Source organism: Staurois parvus, unplaced genomic scaffold (assembly GCF_062004578.1).
Source record: "Staurois parvus isolate SC_StPar_1 unplaced genomic scaffold, SC_StPar_1.0 ptg000152l, whole genome shotgun sequence".
NCBI lineage: Eukaryota > Metazoa > Chordata > Amphibia > Anura > Ranidae > Staurois > Staurois parvus.
This window is the reverse complement of record NW_028317948.1, coordinates 97035-118201: the sequence shown is the minus strand read 5'-3', so window position 1 is coordinate 118201 and position 21167 is coordinate 97035. Positions and strand designations below refer to the sequence as shown.

The window sequence follows — 21167 nt, the reverse complement described above, 5'->3', positions numbered from 1 at the left end:
CCTTCTGTTTTTTTAACTTCAGCTCTATTTCTTTTGTTATTCTATTCTTATGTATTTGTTCTAATTTATCTATTTCTTCTAAGAGCTCATTCATTTTCTCCCTTCTTTCTTTTTTCTTTCTAGCCCCAATCGCCATTAATATTCCTCTTATATAAGCTTTGTGAGCCTCCCACACTGTGGCTGTTGACACCTCCCCTGTCTCATTCTCCTTAAAAAAGCGTTCGATCTCCTCCCCTATTTTCTGAGCTATTTCCCTTTCCACTAAAAGTGTCTCATTCAATTTCCATCCCAGCCCTCCGCTTTTCCTTCTCCCCCATTCCATTTTCATAGTAACTGGAGCGTGGTCTGATAAAGTTATTGTCTCTATATCTACCTGGGTCAGATGGTCGATTAATTGATGTTCTATTAATATATAATCTAATCTTGAATATCTCTTGTGCATATTTGAGAAAAAAGTATAATCTCTATCTTGCGTGTGTGTAATTCTCCAGGCATCTACCAGTTGACTTATGTGTAATTCTTTTTTCAATAATTTCAGGGCCTTACTTCCTTCTGTCTTTATATGGGAGGTGGCATCCCTTTGTGGGTCCATACAGAAGTTAAAATCCCCTGCCAGGATCAAACGTCCTTTTTTAAAGTCCATCAACTTCCTCAACACCTTTTTCAGATACTCCTCCGGTTTTTTATTAGGGCAGTAGATGTTGGCCAGTGTACACTCGATCTCCTGTAACTTGCCCCTTAAGAACAAAAATCTCCCATCTGGGTCTGTTTTTCTATCTTCCAACTCAAACCTAACGTTCTTTGCCAGGCCTATTGCTACCCCTTTTGCTCTTTTAACCGGGGAATCTGCATAGTACCATGTTGGGTATTTTTTAGTCCTCAGTCTAACATTTGAGCTTATCTCAAGATGTGTCTCCTGTAAAAATATCACTGAGGCTTCTCTATGATGTAATTCTTTAAATAATCTATATCTTTTCCCGGGACAGTTCAACCCATTTATGTTATATGTTATAAACTGAATCTCTTCCATCTTCCTTAAATTTCCTCTTTTCTCCTCCATCTATATTTTTTATTTCTCTCTCCTTCTCCCTTCTCACTTGTTTTTATATCATCTTTTATTTTGCAGAGAAAACAACCTCCCTCTCCCATTTCCCACCCTACCAACCTTCCAACCCCCTCCCTCCCCCCCATTTCCCACCCTGCCAACCTTCCAACCCCCTCCCTCCCCCCTCCCCTCCCCCCTCTTTTTAGGCCTAACATTTGCCTACTAATCATTTATGGATTAAAAATCCACCTTTGATTTGATCCTTGGGCTAAAACTCCGTCCATGGACGACTTTCCCCTTGACTAACCTCCCCATAACCTCCCAAGCCCCACCTGGATATTATCACCGGCAGAAAAGAGAGAGAGAGAAAAAAATGAAAAAAAAAGAAGAAAAAATCCATAACAAAGGCAATAGAGTGGGGGTAGGTGGCGAGAGGAGAAGAAGGAGATAAAAAAAAAAAAAAAAACCAAAAAAAAAAAACACACACCTCTCTCTTCCTCCATCCCTCTCGCCCCCTCCACCTCCTCCCCCTCACAAATTGCCAGTCCTCTTTTCTCTTCGCTCTACTTTCTCATCGTTCTTCTTCCCAGCCAGGGATTTCCATTCTTTGAATTTTTAAACTGTCACAAAAATTTTTCATATCTTCTGGAAACCTAAGGTATGCTGTAGTCCCATTTTTCCATCCTATTAGGCATTCGGGAGTCCCCCATCTATATTGCACCTTTTGTTCTTTCAACCTTTTCAATAGGGGTCTCAAAGTTCTCCTTCTCCACAAAGTCTCTGGCGCCAGATCCGCGTATATCTGTATGTCTCCTCCTTCATACTTAATTACTGATTTTCCCTTAGTCTTCCTCCAGATTTTTTCTTTGTCCCGAAATTCATAAAATTTGACAATTATATCTCTCGGCCTTTCTTTCCCCAGGTTTCTCAGGATTTTCCCTTTTCTAAAGGTTCCTTCTATTTTAGAGCTTTCCATTTCAGAGCTGTCTGTTATAATGTTAAATATTTTGCAAACCACCTCTTGCAAGCTTTCTCCCTTTAGGTCTTCTGAAACCCCACGTATCAAGATGTTTCTTTTCCTATCTTTATTTTCTTGTATCTCAGCCTTATATAACAGTTTTTCTTGGACTTTCCCTATATTAATTAGTTCTTTTTCAAGTTCAGAGATAGCCTGGGTCTGACCTTTAACTTTCTCCTCCGTTTCCTCAATTCTCTCCAAGAGGTGCCCCAGATCACTGCGAATGTTTACCATTTCTTGTTTTATTGTTTTCTCCAGTTCTTTAAACATTTCTGCCATTTCCCTTTTATTAGGTATTTGTAGGTCTTTTTCCGCCTCTGTATTGCCTGATATTTGCTGGTTACTAGTGTCCGGGCCTATTGATACTCTAGGGCTTCTTTCCATACTAAGGTCTGCTTCTCCTTTTTCAGATCTGCTCTGAGGTCTTTCTGGGGTTACGTTTCCTTGGGATGTGTATTTTTTAATTGTGCCAGTCTGGGACCCTTTAAGCCCACTTCCTTTTACATTTTTGTTTTTCATTTTTCTCTGTGGCACTTATCCTTCTTATAGTCCTTTATAAGTTTGTGGGTAGGGCGGGAAATTATTTCTTAAATCTTTCAAGTCTCTGCTCTGTCCCCCTGCTGGTTTTTTCTCCTTCTCTTCTCCTCCTCCTCCTCCTTCCCCCCTCTCCCCCTTCTTCTCCCCGAACCTCTCCTCTTCTCTCTGCGTACCTCTTCCACTTTTTATACAGTCTCTAGGGGTCCCCCGTTCTTATACACACTTTTTAGAGGTCAGCATGATAGATCTTCAAAAAATGCTATTCATAAGTGTCACTCACCCTCCTCCTATGTCTTCTTCCAGTGAGTGCCTTTTCGGTCGATTCCTCTGAGGGTCTGTTCATGGGGGGGAACTCCCCAGGGTCTCTTCAGACTCCTTGTCCAGGTCTCAGTAGTTCTCCTTTCTCCTACTTTTAGGCTCCAGGGTTACTAGGGGGGTAGGGGGAGAGTGGGAGAGTGTGAGAGTGTGTCGGCCCCCGGCAAACAGGTCAGCGCTGCTCTCTCTCCACAAAACGCCGGCCGGCCGGCTTCCCGGTCTCCCAGAGGTGCTTTGCGGCCGGTCACGTGATCGCGCCGGCCCCTCTCGTCTCCCAGCGTCCAGGGACTCTCTCTTCCTCAATCGCCAGCCGCTCCTTTCTTTTCCCTCACCCGCATCAGTCTCTCCTCCGCCGGGAGCCGTCAGACCGGGTAAGTCCCCCACCGCTAGGCTCTAACATACTCCAGGGGATAAGCTTGGAGGCCTGGGGAGGTCAGACCACGGAGCTCCGTCCACGAGCTCCTACATTGCCGCCATGTTCAGGCTCCGCCCTCGAAAATTCGGCTAGACAATTGGGAGCTCAAAATCCTTCTAATAGCTTTTATTTCCATACACACAAATGCATTGGGAACATTACACATTCTATTCCAAATCAAAACATGAAACATGAAGAAAAATATATCAAATTTGTGTTGTTCCTCTAAACAAATTGAAGAAAAGTGAATATTAGACTCTTCAAAAAAATAGCAGTGTTTGTATTCTTTTTACAAACTCAAACATTCACTATATAAACTGAAAAATGTTTGAAGGCTTTGCTTTCCTTTGAATCAATTAATATTTAGTTGTATAAGCACTGTTTCTGAGAACTGCTGTACATCTGTGTTGCATGGGGTCAACCAACTTCTGGCACCTGTGAACAGGTATTCCAGCCCAGGATGATTGGACTACATTCCACAGTTCTTCTCTATTTCTTGGTTTTGCCTCAGAAACTGCATTTTTGATGTCACCCCACAAGTTTTCTATTGGATTAAGATCCGGGGATTGGGCTGGCCACTCCATAACGTCAATCTTGTTGGTCTGGAACCAAGATGTTGCACGTTTACTGGTGTGTTTGGGGTCGTTGTCTTGTTGGAACACCCATTTCAAGGGCATTTCCTCTTCAGCATAAGGCAGCATGACCTCTTCAAGTATTCTGATGTATTCAAACTGATCCATGATCCCTGGTATGCGATAAATAGGCCCAACACCGTAGTATGAGAAACATTCCCATATCATGATGCTTGCACAACCATGCTTCACTGTCTTCACTGTGTACTGTGGCTTGAATTCAGTGTTTGGGGGTCGTCTGACAAACTGTCTCCGGCCACTAGACCCAAAAAGAACAATCTTACTTTCATCAGTCCACAAAATGTTGCGCCATTTCTCTTCAGGCCAGTCAATGTGCTCTTTGGCAAATTGTAACCTCTTCAGCACATGTCTTTTTTTCAACAGTGGGACTTTGCGGGGGCTTCTTGCAGATAGCTTGGCTTCACATAGGCGTCTTCTAATTGTAACAGTACTCACAGGTAACTTTAGACCTTCTTTGATCTTCCTGGAGCTGATTGTAGGCTGAGTCCTTGCCATTTTGGCTATTCTTCTATCCATTCGAATGGTAGTTTTTCGCTTTCTTGTACGTCTTTCAGGTTTTGGTTGCCATTTTAAAGCCTTTGCGATCATTTTAGCTGACCAGCCTATTATTTTCTGCACTTCTTTTATATGTTTTCCCCTCTCCAATCAACTTTTTAATTAAGGTACGCTGTTGTTCTGAACAATGTCTGGAACGACCCACTTTCCTCAGAATTTCAGAGAGAAATGCACTGTAACCAGCATGTACAACATTTGCTGCCTTCCTTTCTTAAATAAGGGCAATAATTGCCACGTGTTTTTCAAAGAATGAATGACCTCACTAATAGAACTCCACACTGCTATTATTTTGAACATGCCCCTTTCAATTAGTGATTCAATTACACAGAATCAGCAGCATGCATGTCATGACTGTTGGGTCTGTTGGATTTCTATTACTCTACTACACCTGCTAGTAAATTATTTGCCACGTAGAAATATCATTTCTACCAAAAACAGTGATTGATCAGGTTAGTGATGTCTGACTGCTATTATTTTGAACACAACTGTACCTAAAGGACTTTACTTAACCTCTGCTTGTCTCTCAGAAGCCTCAAAATTGGTGTGCCCTTGGCAATAGTGCCTGCACATATGTGGAGGTCGTTGTGGTTACATAATTGAGACATAGCTGGTGTCTTTAAACAACAGGTTACTGATTGTACCTTTTAGATCTCTCTTTGATGCTCTTAATTGGCATACCCGATTTTCTCCTGATTCACATTCTGGTTGCCTACTTCATTGTAGGAGGTCTAAATAAATACACTATATTGCCAAAAGTATAGGGACACCCCTCCAAATCATTGGATTCAGGTGTTCCAATTACCTCCATGGCCACAGACATATAAAATCAAGCACCTAGGCATGCAGACTGCTTCTACAAATATTTGTGAAAGAATGGGTCGCTCTCAGGAGTTTAGTGTATTCAAGTGTGGTACCGTGATAGGTTGCCATCTGTGCAATAAGTCCATCTGTGAAATTTCCTTGCTAGTAATTATTCCACGGTCAATTGTTAGCTGCCTTTCAGCTACAGGAGTGCCTGGTTTGTGGCACTGGAGTGTAGATCCATAGAGTTCTATGGGGTTTATAACATGCTGGCCCTATTTCTGCTTATGTGAGTGTAACCAGTTTTCAATAAAAAGTACGTGGTACCTCACTATTGTTAGCCTCTATATCAATGCCTATGGGATTTCCATCCAGAATGATGTATATGTCTGTGATTGGGATTCATATATGAAGATGGTAGTTTGGAGTGGATTATACAAAAGTGTTTCAGGCCTTCCAGTAATCTTTGGAGTTGATTGTGTCAGTGAGCTGCTGTCCTATGAAATTAGTCACTAGGTGTTTTCAAATTCCACTTTATCAGCACAACAGTGGTAGGATTTATGGACTATATTTTTGATGGATGTTTTCTATAAATCCTAGAACGATATTCATGTTTATATTTGCATAGGTTTAAGCAGGTGCCCCTTAGATACTGATTTGGCATTGTAGGAAATCTGTTAATCTTGTGGAAGGATTCCAGCCTAGTTCTGGTACAGCTATGCTACTTTGTAAATGAGCAAAACTTTCCACAGATTTTCAAATTGAAAACCTTCTGTTTTAGGGCTGGGTAAACAGTATAGAAACGCAGTCCAGATGCTTTTTTGCTTGTGGGTGTTTGACACTTTCTGGTGCATTTTTGATGCATTCCAGTTCATTTTTTTCCTGTTTTTCTTCAATTTAAATAGGAACGTGTACGATCCAGTACAGTACGTTCTACTTTTTTTTTTTTTCTGTAACTGGAACGCACTGGAATTGCAAGCACTGATGTGAACTATGACATTGACAACCATACGGCCTACTTTCTGTGCATTTTGGATGCAGAAAAAAAAAGTACACTGAAACGCATGTAGTGTGAAATGGCCCTAAAACCATATCCCCACGTTCACTCTTGGAGTTATCCAAGAGTTTCTGATCTTCGTATCACTGCACTCTACTGTGGCTTCAACCCCTTAGACCTGACTCTCTCAGGGGTGTATTTTTCAACCTATATGGATGATGCCCATCTCCTTGAGTTTCCAAACATTGGAGTCTCCTTTTTATAGCACTGATTTTAGGTCTGCTTTAGTGCATTCTGCTTGCCTTTGTGAAATGCTTTCCAGGTTCACTGAAATGTTTTCAGTATCTTATTTCTGAGAGTTTTCTTTTCTATTCTATGTATCATCTCCTCTATGGAATATGAAACTAACCCTTGTACAGCCTATGGGACTGTGGCATTTACAGTAACTTTGTTCATACACTTCCCCTGTAGCCCGTCTTATCCTGAGTTACCCACTTCTCCTTTTTTTTTTTTTTTTTTTTATTGTCAGCGTCAACCTCCTGATGGCAGCGCCCTAACCAGTCTTTGAATTACTTCATTGCTGTGTCCAATAGACTTCACGAAAAAGATTTTATGGTAAGACAAAAAAAAAACACTTATTTTTCTTACCAGGCTTTAAAGTGGATTTGTTTTTTAATTAAAAAAAAAAAAAAAACTAAACAACATCGCGACCTGGCCAATTATATGGCCACAGCTCGTCAATCAAGAAGAAAGACATTATTCTCTTAACTTTCACTGAGATTTTTTTTTTTTTTTGCGGTTTACTATTGCTTTAAAGTTAAAAAAGAGAGCCTTTAATAACAAACATGTCATAGTTACCTGTTCCGTGCAATGATTTTGTACAGTGCAATCCCGATTCTCCTCTTCTCAGGCCCCCTGCTGTGCTTCTGGACCCCCCCCCCAGTTGAGTGCTCTCATAGTAAGGTACATGCTCACTCCCAAGCCCAGCTCTGTGTATCTACTGACACAGAGTGGGGCTCAGGTCTGCCTCCCTCCTCACGGACTATGATTGACAGCAGAGTGAGCCAATGAGGAGGGAGAGAGCCGCTGCTCTCGGGCACCTCACTGGATCGAGATCAGGCTCATGTAAGTATTAGAGGGGAGGGGGTTGCAGTTCACCAAAGGTTTTTTTTTTCTTTACCTTCATGCATAGAATGCATAAAGGTAAAACAATTTCAGCCTTTACAACCATTTTAAGTTCATGTGAGGTACTGAAAGACTAACAGTTAGGAGTCAGGGGGACAATTTCTTTATATTTCCTTAGTAAAAACACTGAACTGAGAACTACATGACTGACAGTATCATGGTCAAGTAAAATTTAGGGTTTGGTGGTAAAGGCAAGGCCTGGAGAAAGTTTAGTCAGATTGGATCTTTGCAAAAGGTTTTTGGCATGAATTGGTATCATCTTCCCTTCCTGCATTACTTACCTCCTATCTTGTATTTTGTACAATCCTAAATCATCCAGGTAGATTAAACTTCATTCAGATTTTTTTCCGAAAAAACAATGGAAAACAAACAACTGTACTGTATAATAAAACAGTAATGCATAAACCAATCTGAAAAATATTTTATTAGATAAATAAAATTTAAATTTACAATGGTGAAAATATTTATAAATCACATGTGGTCAGTTTTGATTTCCATCAAACCAAAGCCTGGAAGGATTCCACTGTCCCTATAATAGAAATATAAACAAACACTCATAAAACTATGGCATCACCATCTCTTTAATTCAGTCATGTTTATGCAGAAAACTATATATCCCCCACCCCTATAGATTATATACAAAATAATGCATCTCTTTTGATTAAACGCAGTGTTCATATAGAACAATGCCCCGGTGGTCAAGTATTTTGCATACACAGTCTTTAACCACTTCACTACTGCTGTATATATTTAAAACATTATTATAACCAAAAGCAAACATTATATTGCAGCATCCCAAATCTTAGAGGTGATGGCTATATTAGTTTTCTTTTTTAGGCTTCCTTTCTTCTATTTTTATCTACTAATCCAACCAGTAAGCCTGCTGGTTTTAAACAGAAAAGCTCTCTTGCAGTTACAGGGATGAGACAGACCACTTAAACACCGGCAAAGGTGCTTAAAATGCATTTATTTATCTATGGAAAACCTTTATCCCAAAAGAAAAAAAATAGTTTGCTGCAACACAGTATTAACTGGAGTTCAGTTTCAATATGTTGCTGTATCTAAATCTGCTAGTACTTCTAACACTCCCCTCCCCCAGACTGACAATGCTGCTGTTCAAATCTGCCCCCTGTGCTCATTCCTCCAGAGTTGTGTCTGTATAATAAAAGAGGTGTGTTACTAACCAAATAACTAGACAAAGACCGAGGGGAAAAGTTTAAAAAAGAAAACTAAGGCAGCCATTACCTTTTAATGATTGGTAAGCTGCAATATATAATAATTCTGGGTTTAGGTTTAATACGCTTTAAACTCGGTGGAATTGTGGATTTATTTCTGCAATGGAACCACCGGTGACTCAGCCCAACAAAAGAGGGGATAAGTATACAATATGGAACTTTGTTTTCTTTCTATGTGGTAGTTTTTTCCTTGTATAATAAAGAGATGATACCCATTGCAATGATATTTTTAAGAATGATATAAACCCACCCCCGGATGATTTGGCAGATGTTATTTTTGCAATGCCATTTATAAGACAGCATTCCAAAAAAAAAAAAAAAATACCCTTGGTTGGCCAGTGTGCCCATGAATGACTGTGACCTGAGCAAATAATTAGACAGCTCCGATCAGAGACAATGTACAGTTGTGTTCAAAATAATAGCAGTGTGTTGAAAAAAGTGAATAAAGCTCAAAATCCTTCTAATAGCTTTTATTTCCATACACACAAATGCATTGGGAACACTACACATTCTATTCCAAATCAAAACATGAAGAAAAATATATCAAATTTGTGTTGTTCCTCTAAACAAATTGAAGAAAAGTGAGTATTAGACTGTTCAAAAAAATAGCAGTGTTTGTATTCTTCTTTACAAACTCAAACATTCACTATATAAACTGAAAAATGTTTGAAGATTTTGCTTTCCTTTGAATCACTTAATTAATATTTACTTGTATAAGCACTGTTTCTGAGAACTGCTGTACATCTGTGTTGCATGGAGTCAACCAACTTCTGGCACCTGTGATCAAGTATTCCAGCCCAGGATGATTGGACTACATTCCACAGTTCTTCTCTAGTTCTTGGTTTTGCCTCAGAAACTGCATTTTTGATGTCACCCCACAAGTTTTCTATTGGATTAAGATCCGAGGATTGGGCTGGCCACTCCATAACGTCAATCTTGTTGGTCTGGAACCAAGATGTTGCACAAATACTGGTGTGTTTGGGGTCGTTGTCTTGTTGGAACACCCATTTCAAGGGCATTTCCTCTTCAGCAAAAGGCAGCACGACCTCTTCAAGTATTCTGATGTATTCAAATTGATCCATGATCCCTGGTATGCGATAAATAGGCCCAACACCATAGTATGAGAAACATCCCCATATCATGATGCTTGCGCAACCATGCTTCACTATCTTCACAGTGTACTGTGGCTTGAATTCAGTGTTTGGGGGTCGTCTGACAAACTGTCTCCGGCCACTAGACCCAAAAAAAACAATCTTACTTTCATCAGTCCACAAAATGTTGCGCCATTTCTCTTTAGTTCAGTCAATGTGCTCTTTGGCAAATTGTAACCTCTTCAGCACGTCTTTTTTTCAACAGTGGGACTTTGCGGGGGCTTCTTGCAGATAGCTTGGCTTCACATAGGCGTCTTCTAATTGTAACAGTACTCACAGGTAACTTTAGACCACCTTTGATCTTCCTGGAGCTGATTGTTGGCTGAGTCCTTGCCACTTTGGCTATTCTTCTATCCATTTGACTGGTAGTTTTTTGCTTTCTTCCACGTCTTTCAGGTTTTGGTTGCCATTTTAAAGCATTTGCGATCATTTTAGCTGAGCAGCCTATCATTTTCTGCACTTCTTTATATGTTTTCCCCTCTCCCATCAACTTTTTAATCAAGGTACGCTGTTGTTCTGAACAATGTCTGGAACGACCCATTTTCCTCAGAATTTCAGAGAGAAATGCACTGTAACCAGCATGTACAACATTTGCTGCCTTCCTTCCTTAAGGGCAATAATTGCCACCTGTTTTTCAAAGAATGAATGACCTCACTAATAGAACTCCACACTGCTATTATTTTGAACATGCCCCTTTCAATTAGTGATTCAATTACACAGAATCAGCAGCATGCATGTCATGACTGTTGGGTCTGTTGGATTTCTATTACTCTACTACACCTGCTAGTCAATTATTTGCCATGTAGAAATATAACTTCTACCAATACCAGTGATTGATCAGGTTAGTGATGTCTGACTGCTATTATTTTGAACACAACTGTACATAGCTTATTGGAGTGGCTCTGTACCTTATGATCACTGTGATAAACAATCACAGGTGTGAACATGTAGTGTTTACATCAGAAACCCCCTCCCCTTTCTGTAACAAATGAGGAAGGATGATATGCTGAGTGGATGAATCATGTAGCAGTTTCCCTGTCCCACAGCCGCAGGTATGCAAGGGGCAGGGACTGCCACATTGATTAGGTGAGCGTGTGCATGCAATGCTCTTGAGCACCGAGGAAAAAACAGGGTCGGCAAAAGGGGAACATCTTCATGATCTACCTGTTGGCAGTTGACAGGTAGCTCCGACGGGTTGCCAACCCCTGCTTTACATAGTAGAAGAAAAAAAAAAAAAAAAAGGTGCCTGTTGAATACCACCAAGAAAAATCTCTATCCCTCTAAAATAAATAATACAAAAATGCATTTGGGTACAGTACGACTCAGTAATTGTGTCTCAAACTATTACATCACTGAAACTGGAAAGATAGCCTGGTAGTGAAGGGGTATTACAAGCTAGTACTGAAGTAGTTACGGACTATAATTTAGTTATAGGAAATGCAAGTGTAGACAAACAGTGCTACCTGCTATAAATAGTAGCTAAGAATGTTCAGCCAGTTCTCTCCAGTACAGCGTTAGGCAAGACTATGAATCCTTCTGACCTGTACTGAATTATTGCACACGTTATTTTTTTTTTTCTCACCTATTGTTACCAGGGAAAAGGATGAGACACAGAGTGTTCACTGGAAGATTCTTATAAATCTGATTAATATTCATATCTGTGTTCTTTATAATTTCTGAAAGATTAGCCTGAAAATAAAAGATGAGGGTTATAATATCTCATAATAATGATGAAAAAAACATTCTTGCCAGTTAAAACTATTGCTTATAACAGTGATCATAACAGTTATAAGCAATAACAGGGTAGTAGTACAATATCACTGCACTGGTGATAGTATGTAAAGAAAAAAAAAAATTCACTGTGCCTCTTACTGAATACCTTGGACGGTCTACTTTCCAAAAAGGGGTAATTTGGGGGGTATTTGTACTGTCCAGGCATTTTAGGGCCTCAAAACAGGAAATAGGCCTTCAGTACATCAAGATTGATAATTTTTCAAATATATGTACCATAGTTTGTATAACTTTCACACAGACTAATTAATATACACTGATTTGGGTTATTTCTGCCAAAGAAATGTAGCAGAGCACATTTTGGCCTAAATGTATGAATAAAGATTGTTTGCAAAACATTTTAACAGAAACTAAGCACGTCATGTTTTATTTTTTCTTCAAAACTTTAAGTATTTTTTCGTTTATATAGCAAAAAAAAAAACCAACCCAGTGGTGATTAAATACCAACAAAGTTCTATTTGTGTGAAAAACTGCAACTGAATAGTAAAAATGCTCTGGTCTAGGTACACGTCCACATGAGCTATTGCTTATAGGATTACAGGACATTTCTTACCTGAGGGTCGTTTTCAAGCATAGATTCTGTGTGAGAGGGGGTACTAAGCATTGCTTCTTGAAACCAGTGAAGAAAGTGGCTAGAGGTGACTGCCTTCTGACACAGCAATCCACCATGGATACTTATATGAGCAGCAGCCATAGCAGCACTACATGGGCTTTGGAATTCTGCAAGAAGTCAGAAAACACCCTTATAAACTGCAACAGCAACACAGTCTGTTAAATAACAATCCTTAAAGAGGGATTTCAGACAACAGGAAATGCTGCCCAGAAAACAGTGTGCAAAAGTTGAGAGGATTTCCAGGCTCCCCCAAAAAATTAGAGATCTGCAGCTACAAATACTGTAGCTGCTGACTTTTATTATCAGGACCCTTATCTGTCCAGGGGTCCAGCACTCTCGTCACCCAGGCTAGTTCTTCAATAACCTCCGAGTTCCCGGCGTCGGCATTGCAAGTAAGAGAAACTGGAAGTGGAGCCTTGCGGCTTCACAGCCAGTTTCCTACTGTGCCATTGGTCCCATAGTTTTCTGGGACCTTTGAAGTCTCCCAAAAGGCGGCAGAGGAAAGAAGGGGGGGACCGAACTTCTGGCTCAGTTCACCATGGCAAACTGAGCCGGAAGTGGGAGGTACCCGTTCCCCCCCCCCCCCGCAAAACAACTAGTTCACGCAATTTTCCATTGCATCCAGATTCAGTAAGACTGTCTCTTCAATGATGCTGGATGGAAAAACATATTTGTGCACTGGTCAACATTCCTCTATAAAAACAATGGAGGGTGATGCAGAGACCCAGACTGGCCATACACTAGTATGATTTCAAAATATTACATTTTTTGGTTCATTAGCTTTTCTAATTATTAGTGGGATCAAATTGATATTCTTGTTCAACTGCAGTGACAAGAAAATTTAAAGAAGCAGGATGGAATTTTTTTCTGGAAAGAACACATTTCTGACAGCGTATGCCGTTTTTGTTTGTGAAAATCTATTCATTCAGTTGGTACAGCCCCAGAGTTAGGGCCTTTCACAAAATGAGTATATGACAATCTTGGACATGTATTGCAGAGAGATAAATGCCTAAGGGGAAAGAGCTGACCTGGGAGAAATAGTCAGTACTTCAATTACCCTTTTTATTAAGTGGACCTTTCAGCTCCTGGTAAATGTCTGGTATGATGACTCCATTAATAACAGCTAAATTCCTCTGTGCCACCTTATTGATCATTGAAAGAATGCTGCCATCCCTTTTTCTAGCTCCATGTTTTCAATTATTTAGATCATAAGCTAAAAAGGGTCAGCTGCTCATACCAAATTAGAACCAGTTACTGGTTCTTTTTTGAGTGGAAGTTGTTCTCTGCCTTCTCCTGAGGTGTTCTGGCAGAAGTGGTTCTACTGGAACATTGTATTTTAATCGAATAAGTACATTTCTGTATTTGCACCTCGTGTACTCAGGTTTTAAGGATGGACTCAACATCGCAGATGTAGCAAGACACTGACATTGCAAGGAGATTTCCTTTTTCTACCCCTCAATTTATTTTCTCTTTCCAACTCACCTGGATTTTGCTATACAAAGGACCCCCTTTTGGTAGAGCGAAAATGCCTATTTTAGGGATGGTTGATTATACCCCGCTTTGCTACCATTTTATATTGTTACCCTGTTGTATCCCCTTTGTGTTTTTATATAAATTACTATGACTTTGCAAGGAAGCTGAACGTGTAGCCTAAATTGCCACCTGACTGCTCAAAATGTTTGACCAAGTTTATCAATGTGTAGTCATCTATATGTTCATTTTTAGCAGATACATACAGACATTAAAGTAATATTGAGAGCATTTTTTAAAAAATAAACGTCATACTAACCTGCTCTGTGCAGTGGATTTGCACAAAGCAGCCCCGATCCTCCTCTTCTCAGGTCTCCTGCGAGGCACTTGGCCACTCCCTCCTGATAAGTGCCCCCAGAGCAAGTAGCTTACAATGGGGGAACCCAAGCAATCTCCCTCCTAAGCCACTGCTCTGCATGTCCTATTACACACAGAAATGAGGCTTGGCCCCTCCTCACTGGCTGTGAGGACAATGGCTCCCACTGTTGTCTCAGCCAATTAGGATGGACAGTCCCTGGAGAGCTGAGGCTCTCGTGCACATCGGCCAAGGCAACAAAGGAGTGGCTCAAGAAGAAGCACATTAAGGTCCTGAAGTGGCCTAGCCAGTCTCCAGACCTTAATCCGATTGAAAATCTGTGGAGGGAGCTGAAAGTTTGAGTTGCCAAACGTCAGCCACCAAACCTTAATGACTTGGAGAGGATCTGCCAAGAGGAGTGGGCCAAAATCCCTCCTGAGATATGTGCAAACCTGGTGGCCAACTACAGGAAACGTCTGACCTCTGTGATTGCCAACAAGGGAATTGCCACCAAGTACTAAGTCATGTTTTGTGAAGGGGATCAAAAACTTCTTTCCCTCATGAACATGCAAATCAGTGCATAATTTGTTAGACATGCATTTCTTTTGAATTTTATGTTGCTATTCTGTCTCTGTGTTACAATACACCTACCATTCGATTTTTAGACTGATCATTTCTTTGTGAGTGGCAAACATTCAAAATCAGCAGGGGATCAAATACTTATTTCCTTCACTGTACATGTAAATTAACTGGTTTACGTGAAAGTTATAGCATTTACAAATGGCGGTATACTGGAATTTTTTGTACTAGTAATGACAGCAATCAGCAACTTATAGCGGGACTGCAGCGGGCATTCTGACACTAGGGGAAGCTAACTTGGTGTCTCTGACATCCCCAATGGCATCAATACAGTGATCAGTGCTTAAAAAAACCCACTGACACTGTACCAATGGCACTGGGCAGGAAGGGGTTAACATGAGGGGTGATCAAAAGGGTTAACTATGTGCTGGGTGTGTTTTATTATGGGGCCGTGTGTTTGTACTTTACTGTAAGCACACTGCTTTGTATGGCTGTGCACAGACATGCAAAGCAGTGTGCACGAGCTGACAGGGAGGAGAACTGTTTTGTTTACAAACAGTTCTCCCCGTTGGAGATCCTTGGCAAACACCGGGTGCCAGCGAGTAATCAACGGACAGGACCCGGTGACTGACAGCCATGGCTGCGAATAGCGGCGCGGGTAGGGCGCGCCTGCCCTCTACCGGTAAATGCAGAATCACGTATATTTACATGATTTTGCACACCCGTGTCTCCCTGTAGCAGTATTTTTGCTATAGGGTGGACAGAAAGTGGTTAAAGCAAAGAAACGTGGGCTATACAAAAAATTTATATAGATGCTGTCTTGGCTACTTGGAATGTAAATGTACCCATATCATGTATTGTCATGCTTCATTTCCTTGAAAAATAAAAAGAAAGGACTTCTGCTCGTGCGTGGTTGTGTATTGTTGTGGCATTGAACTCCCGAGTTCAGCATTCACTCCAGCACTGACTGGTCTGAAGAGGCAGCACTGGTCTTTTAACAGACAATAAAACGAGTAAAGGAAATCTACACAGATTTGCAGAATTCCAGCATTTTCATATTTATATAAGATGTCTGCAATAAATTACTTTTAATTAAAATGCATCTGAATCATTCTTTAGGCCACACACATTAAAAAGTGATTATAGCATATAAATATATTATAGCAGGTTGCGTTTCAGCCTAAAATGGAGGCACAGTTTTGGTTTTATCCAGCTGTATTTACTCAGTGCAACTTATAACATACAAGTGAAAGATATAACAACATGTCAAAAAAAATGTTTATAAATTCAAAAACAGATTCACTGAGTTGGAAAAAGGCTCACCCCCTTGTCAGTATTGTGTTGAACCACCTTTAGCTTTAATTCCAGCCTTTAGTCTGTTGGGATATGTCTCTATTAACTTTGCAATGTTTGCCCACTCTACGTTGCAGAATTGCTCAAGTTCAGTTAAATTTGATGGTGACCATTTGTGGACTGCAGTTCTAAAGTTGTTCCACAGATTTTCAATGGCGTTTAAAGTCTGGGCTCTGACTAGGCCATGCAAAGACATTCACCTTTTTCTCCTTCAACCACTGTGTGGTCATTTGTGCTGTGTGCTTTGGGTCATTATCATGTTGGAAGGTAAACCTTTTTCCCATTGACAACTTTCTGGCAGAGAGCAGCAGATTTTCCTCAAGAATTTAACAAAATGTTTCCCCATCCATGTATCCTGGCAAGCGCTCCAGCCCCTGCTGCATAGAAACACCCCCATAACAGAATATTACCACCTCCATGCTTTACTGTAGCAATGGTGTTATTTGGATGGTGAGCTGTATTGGACTTCCACCAGACCTATTGTTTTGTGTTGAAGCTAAATAACTAAATTTTAGTCTCATCTGACCATAGCACCTTTTTTCATGTGGCCTCAACACTCACATCAAAATTGTATGTTAGTGCAAATAAAAAAAGTATCACGGACAGTACTCAATTGTTTCTGTCGCATATGCACTAATACGGCTACAATCACCTCAAGCAAAATGACATTGTTAAAACATGCGCACACACTGCCATAAATACCTTCAACTGCTTCAGAGTTGCTTTAGGCCTCTTGGTAGCCACGCTGACCAGTTTCCTCCTGTCTCTTTCATCCAGTTTGGAGCGAGGTCCTGATCCAGGGAGTGTCTGTGTTGTACCAAATACCTTCCACTTATTAAAATAGACTTCACTCTGCTTCTAGGCATTGATAAAGCCATTGAAAATTTTGTATCCATCTCCTGACTTGTGCCTGTCCACAACCTTATCCTGGAGATCTTTTGACAGTGCCTTGCCACCCATAGTTGATTGTTTGCGTCTGTTGCACTACCAGGAACTGAAATGCTCCAGGAAAGCTCTTTTCATGCTGAGTTAATCAAAATGACCACAGTTGAAAGTCAAAAGGCTTTGTGATAGCTACACCTTATTAAGTTAACAAGTCATTTTTAGGAGGGGGTGATCCAACTCCAAATTCTTTTTGAATTTTTTTTTTTTTTTTACATGTTGGTGTTCCTTCACTTAGGTTTTAAAAAGTTGCACTGAGTAAATACAGATGGATAAAACAATAACTGTGTCTGTCTTCATTTCAGGCTGCAAAGCAACAAAATGTGATTATTTTAAAGGGGGCGATTCTTTTCTATACCCACTGTATTACTTGCCACCAGCTTCAACTACTTACTTATAAAACAGTATTTTTCATGTTGTTGGCTTCTTGGATTCTTCGGTGCAAAAATTGCTTTAATTTCTTTAAAATTACTGAACTGCTGTTGAAGAAAATTTTCAGTTAAAGGTTTCATAAATCCAGATACATATATAGTATCCCTGTTTTCTGGATCTTCTTCCAACTCCTTTATAATGTCCTCATAATCAAGTGACATCCTGGTTATCAGCCTCTGAACCTGTCAAACAGGAAAAGACATGGTCAAACCGATCCCTGAAATTACATGGAGGTCTAAGATGTATCTACTGCTATATCCATTGATTGGAACCAAAATCTAATGCCAAGTTTATGTCTAGCAATTAAAAAATACTTTATTTCTCGATTTTTGTTGGTGTAAAGGTTTGCCACTTTAGAGAGGAACAAGTCAAATTATTTTAAATCTTTGTATCTGGCATTGCCTACCTATAAAATATTTTGGGCAGCCAGTACTTGGTTCTGGCAGGTTCACTTTACAAGGGATAAGCTCATTTTTTAAAATCTGATACCCAGTGTAGTAATTGCTTACACTTTGACAATTGCCTAAACTCTATGTTCCCTTCCCAAACACCTTCTCAGATCTCTTCGGTTTTAATGCCTCAGACGTCAAGAATCATCAAGGTTTAAAAAGGTCACAAAGGATTAAAACCAACTGACATCCTTTCAAAATAAATACATTGGGTTTTGTGACTCTAGTCCCATGGGTAAATCTTTTCTACAACAATAAAAATGAATCCAGATTTTTTACTTTCTAGACGATATCAAATAAAATTAGGACTATCATATTTCCTATATAATGTTTAAGTCCACAACACATTCAATGTATGGTATGAGGTGCAAGGGCCTCTATCAATTTCACTTCAAAAAAGCCAAGCCTGGTCATGTCTATGATGTGACAAGGGCATCTCTTACCATGCAGCAGCAATAAAGCTTGCCAGACACAACAGCTATTCCTCAAGACTCTTGACTCCTCATATAGTAGCATAAATGAATGCCACAGAGTTTGAAGCAGACATTGCCATCTTCACTACTGTCAGGAAGCCTTCAGAACCTATTAGGGACTAAACTAAGCAGCACTAGTGGGAAGCAAGAGGGAGCAGACATGGGTTCTTCACACCATCTTACTCAAGTAAATTTGGGCAGTGAGGCATCAGAACCCTATAAATTAGGGATGCACCCATTTTGAAACGTTTTGGCCGAAAACACCCCTATTGGCCGATATGAATATAAGCATCGATAAAAAAAATAGCATTTGAAAAATGTATTAATTTTTTTAAAACTGTCCATTTCGGTTTTGGTTTTCGGCCAAGTGCATCCTGAATTTTCATTTCGGTGCACCACTACTATAAATTCACTTCAACTACCTGTAGAGCACATAGTGTATAATTTCCATAATGACTGAAGCAGAAAAATACAGTGGGCCCTATAAAAATGAACTCTAATGGGAGATAGGGAAGATAAGGAGCAATGCTTTTTTTATATTGATAAGAAGTTGACAAATTTGGCCCAAGGGTATATGTAGTATCTGATCACAAATCATGTACAGAGAGATAAAAGAGATTTAAATACATAAATGTCAAACATTTTGAAGCAAGAGATATGGGCATTATCATAGCTAAAGAAGGAGATCGCATTTGCCCATTTACGGTAGCGAGTACATGTCTCAAAGCACAAGTTTGTGTTGATAGGTTGAGATTACAGCATACTAGAAGATGGTTGCGAAAGTGAATTTGGCAGTCTTAGTTCCTACAGTCCCATGATTGACGGATAAGCTGTGTACTGACTGTAACAAGGGTGAGTGGATAAGAATCAATGCCTCTGTAAGAGAGAGGGAAGAGAAGGAAGGGACACGGAGGGCAAGGCTGTCAGGAATAACTGACATGGCTCAAACAGCAAGTTACAGAGTTTCGATAACCATGCAGTATGTTGAGAGGGTGTGGAATAATCAAGCTATGGCTGCCAAGTCGAGAGGGACCTATCGTGTGTTATTTAGAATAGCAGTCAGCTTATTAACCACTTGCGGACCCGTCGCAGTATATTTACTATGGCAGGTCAGCTTGTACAGGCACAATCACGTACCTGAACGTTGCGACTTTCTGCCGGGTCCGCTCGCACATGCAAAGCAGGTAGTAAACACTGGCACAGTGCCTACTAAAACTGTACACACACTAAATATTGTTTAGCACACATTTACCCCTTGATCACCCTACATATTAACCCCTTCCTAGCCAGTGTCATTGGTACAGTGACAGTGTATATTATTAGCACTGACCACTATATTCGTGTCAGTTAATCATTTCCTCCGGCAGTCCCACTATAAGTCGCTGATTGCAGCCATTACTAGTATAATAAAAAAAAATTCCAGCATCTATACCATAGTTTGTAGACGCTATAACATTCACACAAACCAATCAATGTACACTTATTGAGATTTTTATTTTCCCAAAGATGTGTAGCAGAATAAATTTCATCCAAAATTTACGAAGAAATTTTATTTTAAATGTCTTTATATGATATGTTTTATAGCAGAAAGTATTGTTTTTTTTTCTTTTCAAAATGTTGGGTCTTTCGTTTATATCTCAAAAAATTAAAAACCCAGTGGTGATCAAATACCACCAAAAGAAAGCTCTATTTGTGTGAAAAAAATAATATAAAGGTTTTGTTTACGTACAAAATTGCATGACCGTGCAATTAGCAGTTAAAGTAAAGCAGTGCCGAACAGCAAAACAATTAGCCTGGTCATGAAGGGGGTAAAATCTCCTGGAGCTCAAGTGGTTAATAAAGGTAGTCTGTATGCGACACTTAACTTCAAGAGGAGCAAAACGTTTTTCATACTTTAAATGCCCTGCCTCTCATAAATGGGACCTCTATACTGTTTTTCTGTATCTCCAGATGTTAGAGTTTATCAGCACAAAGTCATGCACTATGCTCCCTCTTTCTAATAAAAGGCCATGACACAATGTTAGTCTCTTTCACTACAGCTGCACCCATAATAAAGTCTAAATTATGAGTAATAAAAATGGTGACATCATGTGTTTCTATACTAAAGAATTTAGTTATTGTTTTCAGATATACACTATTTAAAGCACAAGCACATTTTCAGTTTAAAGGCATAGTCCACCTTTCACAAAAAAATAATATGTTTACCCACACTGATTGAAAAGATGTGCATGTATTATTTTTTTGCATTTGAGCTTGCAATGCATTCCAACTGCTCAGGTTCCTGCAGACTACTCCACCATACAAGGTACGTACTAAGGTACGACCCTTCAGTCACAGGGCCATATGTAGTAGCAAAGGAATACAAGTGCAAAGATGTCACTACACTTATGTTCCATTGAGAACTGCCACAGTAGCAGATGCGACTTGTAGTCATTCCATTCATAAATCTCTGCAGGCAGAGCCATGTACCAAAGCACTAAATTGAACTGCTTGCAGACCACCCTATAGCAGTTTTACTGCTACAGGATGGCTCTCCTGTGCAAAATCACGTATGTATACACGTGATATTACACTTCCGCCATAGTGAGCACGTGCCACCAGTGGCTTGCTTCTGCTGTGAACACTCACAGCAGAAGCCGATCTGCGTGTGCAGGAAAAACAGATGTTTGCCAGCACCCATCGTGGGGCAGGGAAAAGAACAGAGCTCTGCCTATGTAAACATATTAATTGCCCTAGATGTTAGCCCCTTCCCAACCAGTGTCACTAGTACAGTGATCAGTGCATATTTTGAGCTCAGTTAGTG

General features: G+C 40.0%; 1 protein-coding gene across 2 annotated transcripts in view; it reads right to left on the bottom strand.

Moving 5' to 3' along the window:
• The window catches only part of REXO5 (RNA exonuclease 5), a 108684-nt gene that overhangs the window by 14949 nt on the left and 72568 nt on the right, over nt 1–21167 (bottom strand). The window contains exons 17-20 of one of the 2 annotated variants that reach the window (XM_089674780.1): nt 17405–17624; nt 12252–12418; nt 11490–11596; nt 7927–8050 (exon numbers count right to left, since the gene is read on the bottom strand). In XM_089674780.1, the coding sequence (XP_089530906.1) occupies nt 7993–8050; nt 11490–11596; nt 12252–12418; nt 17405–17624 (552 nt within the window). In that variant the 3' untranslated portion in view covers nt 7927–7992. Of the gene's footprint in view, nt 1–7926; nt 8051–11489; nt 11597–12251; nt 12419–17404; nt 17625–21167 lie in introns of those variants that run through there. The other variant, XM_089674779.1, reaches the window with a different exon arrangement.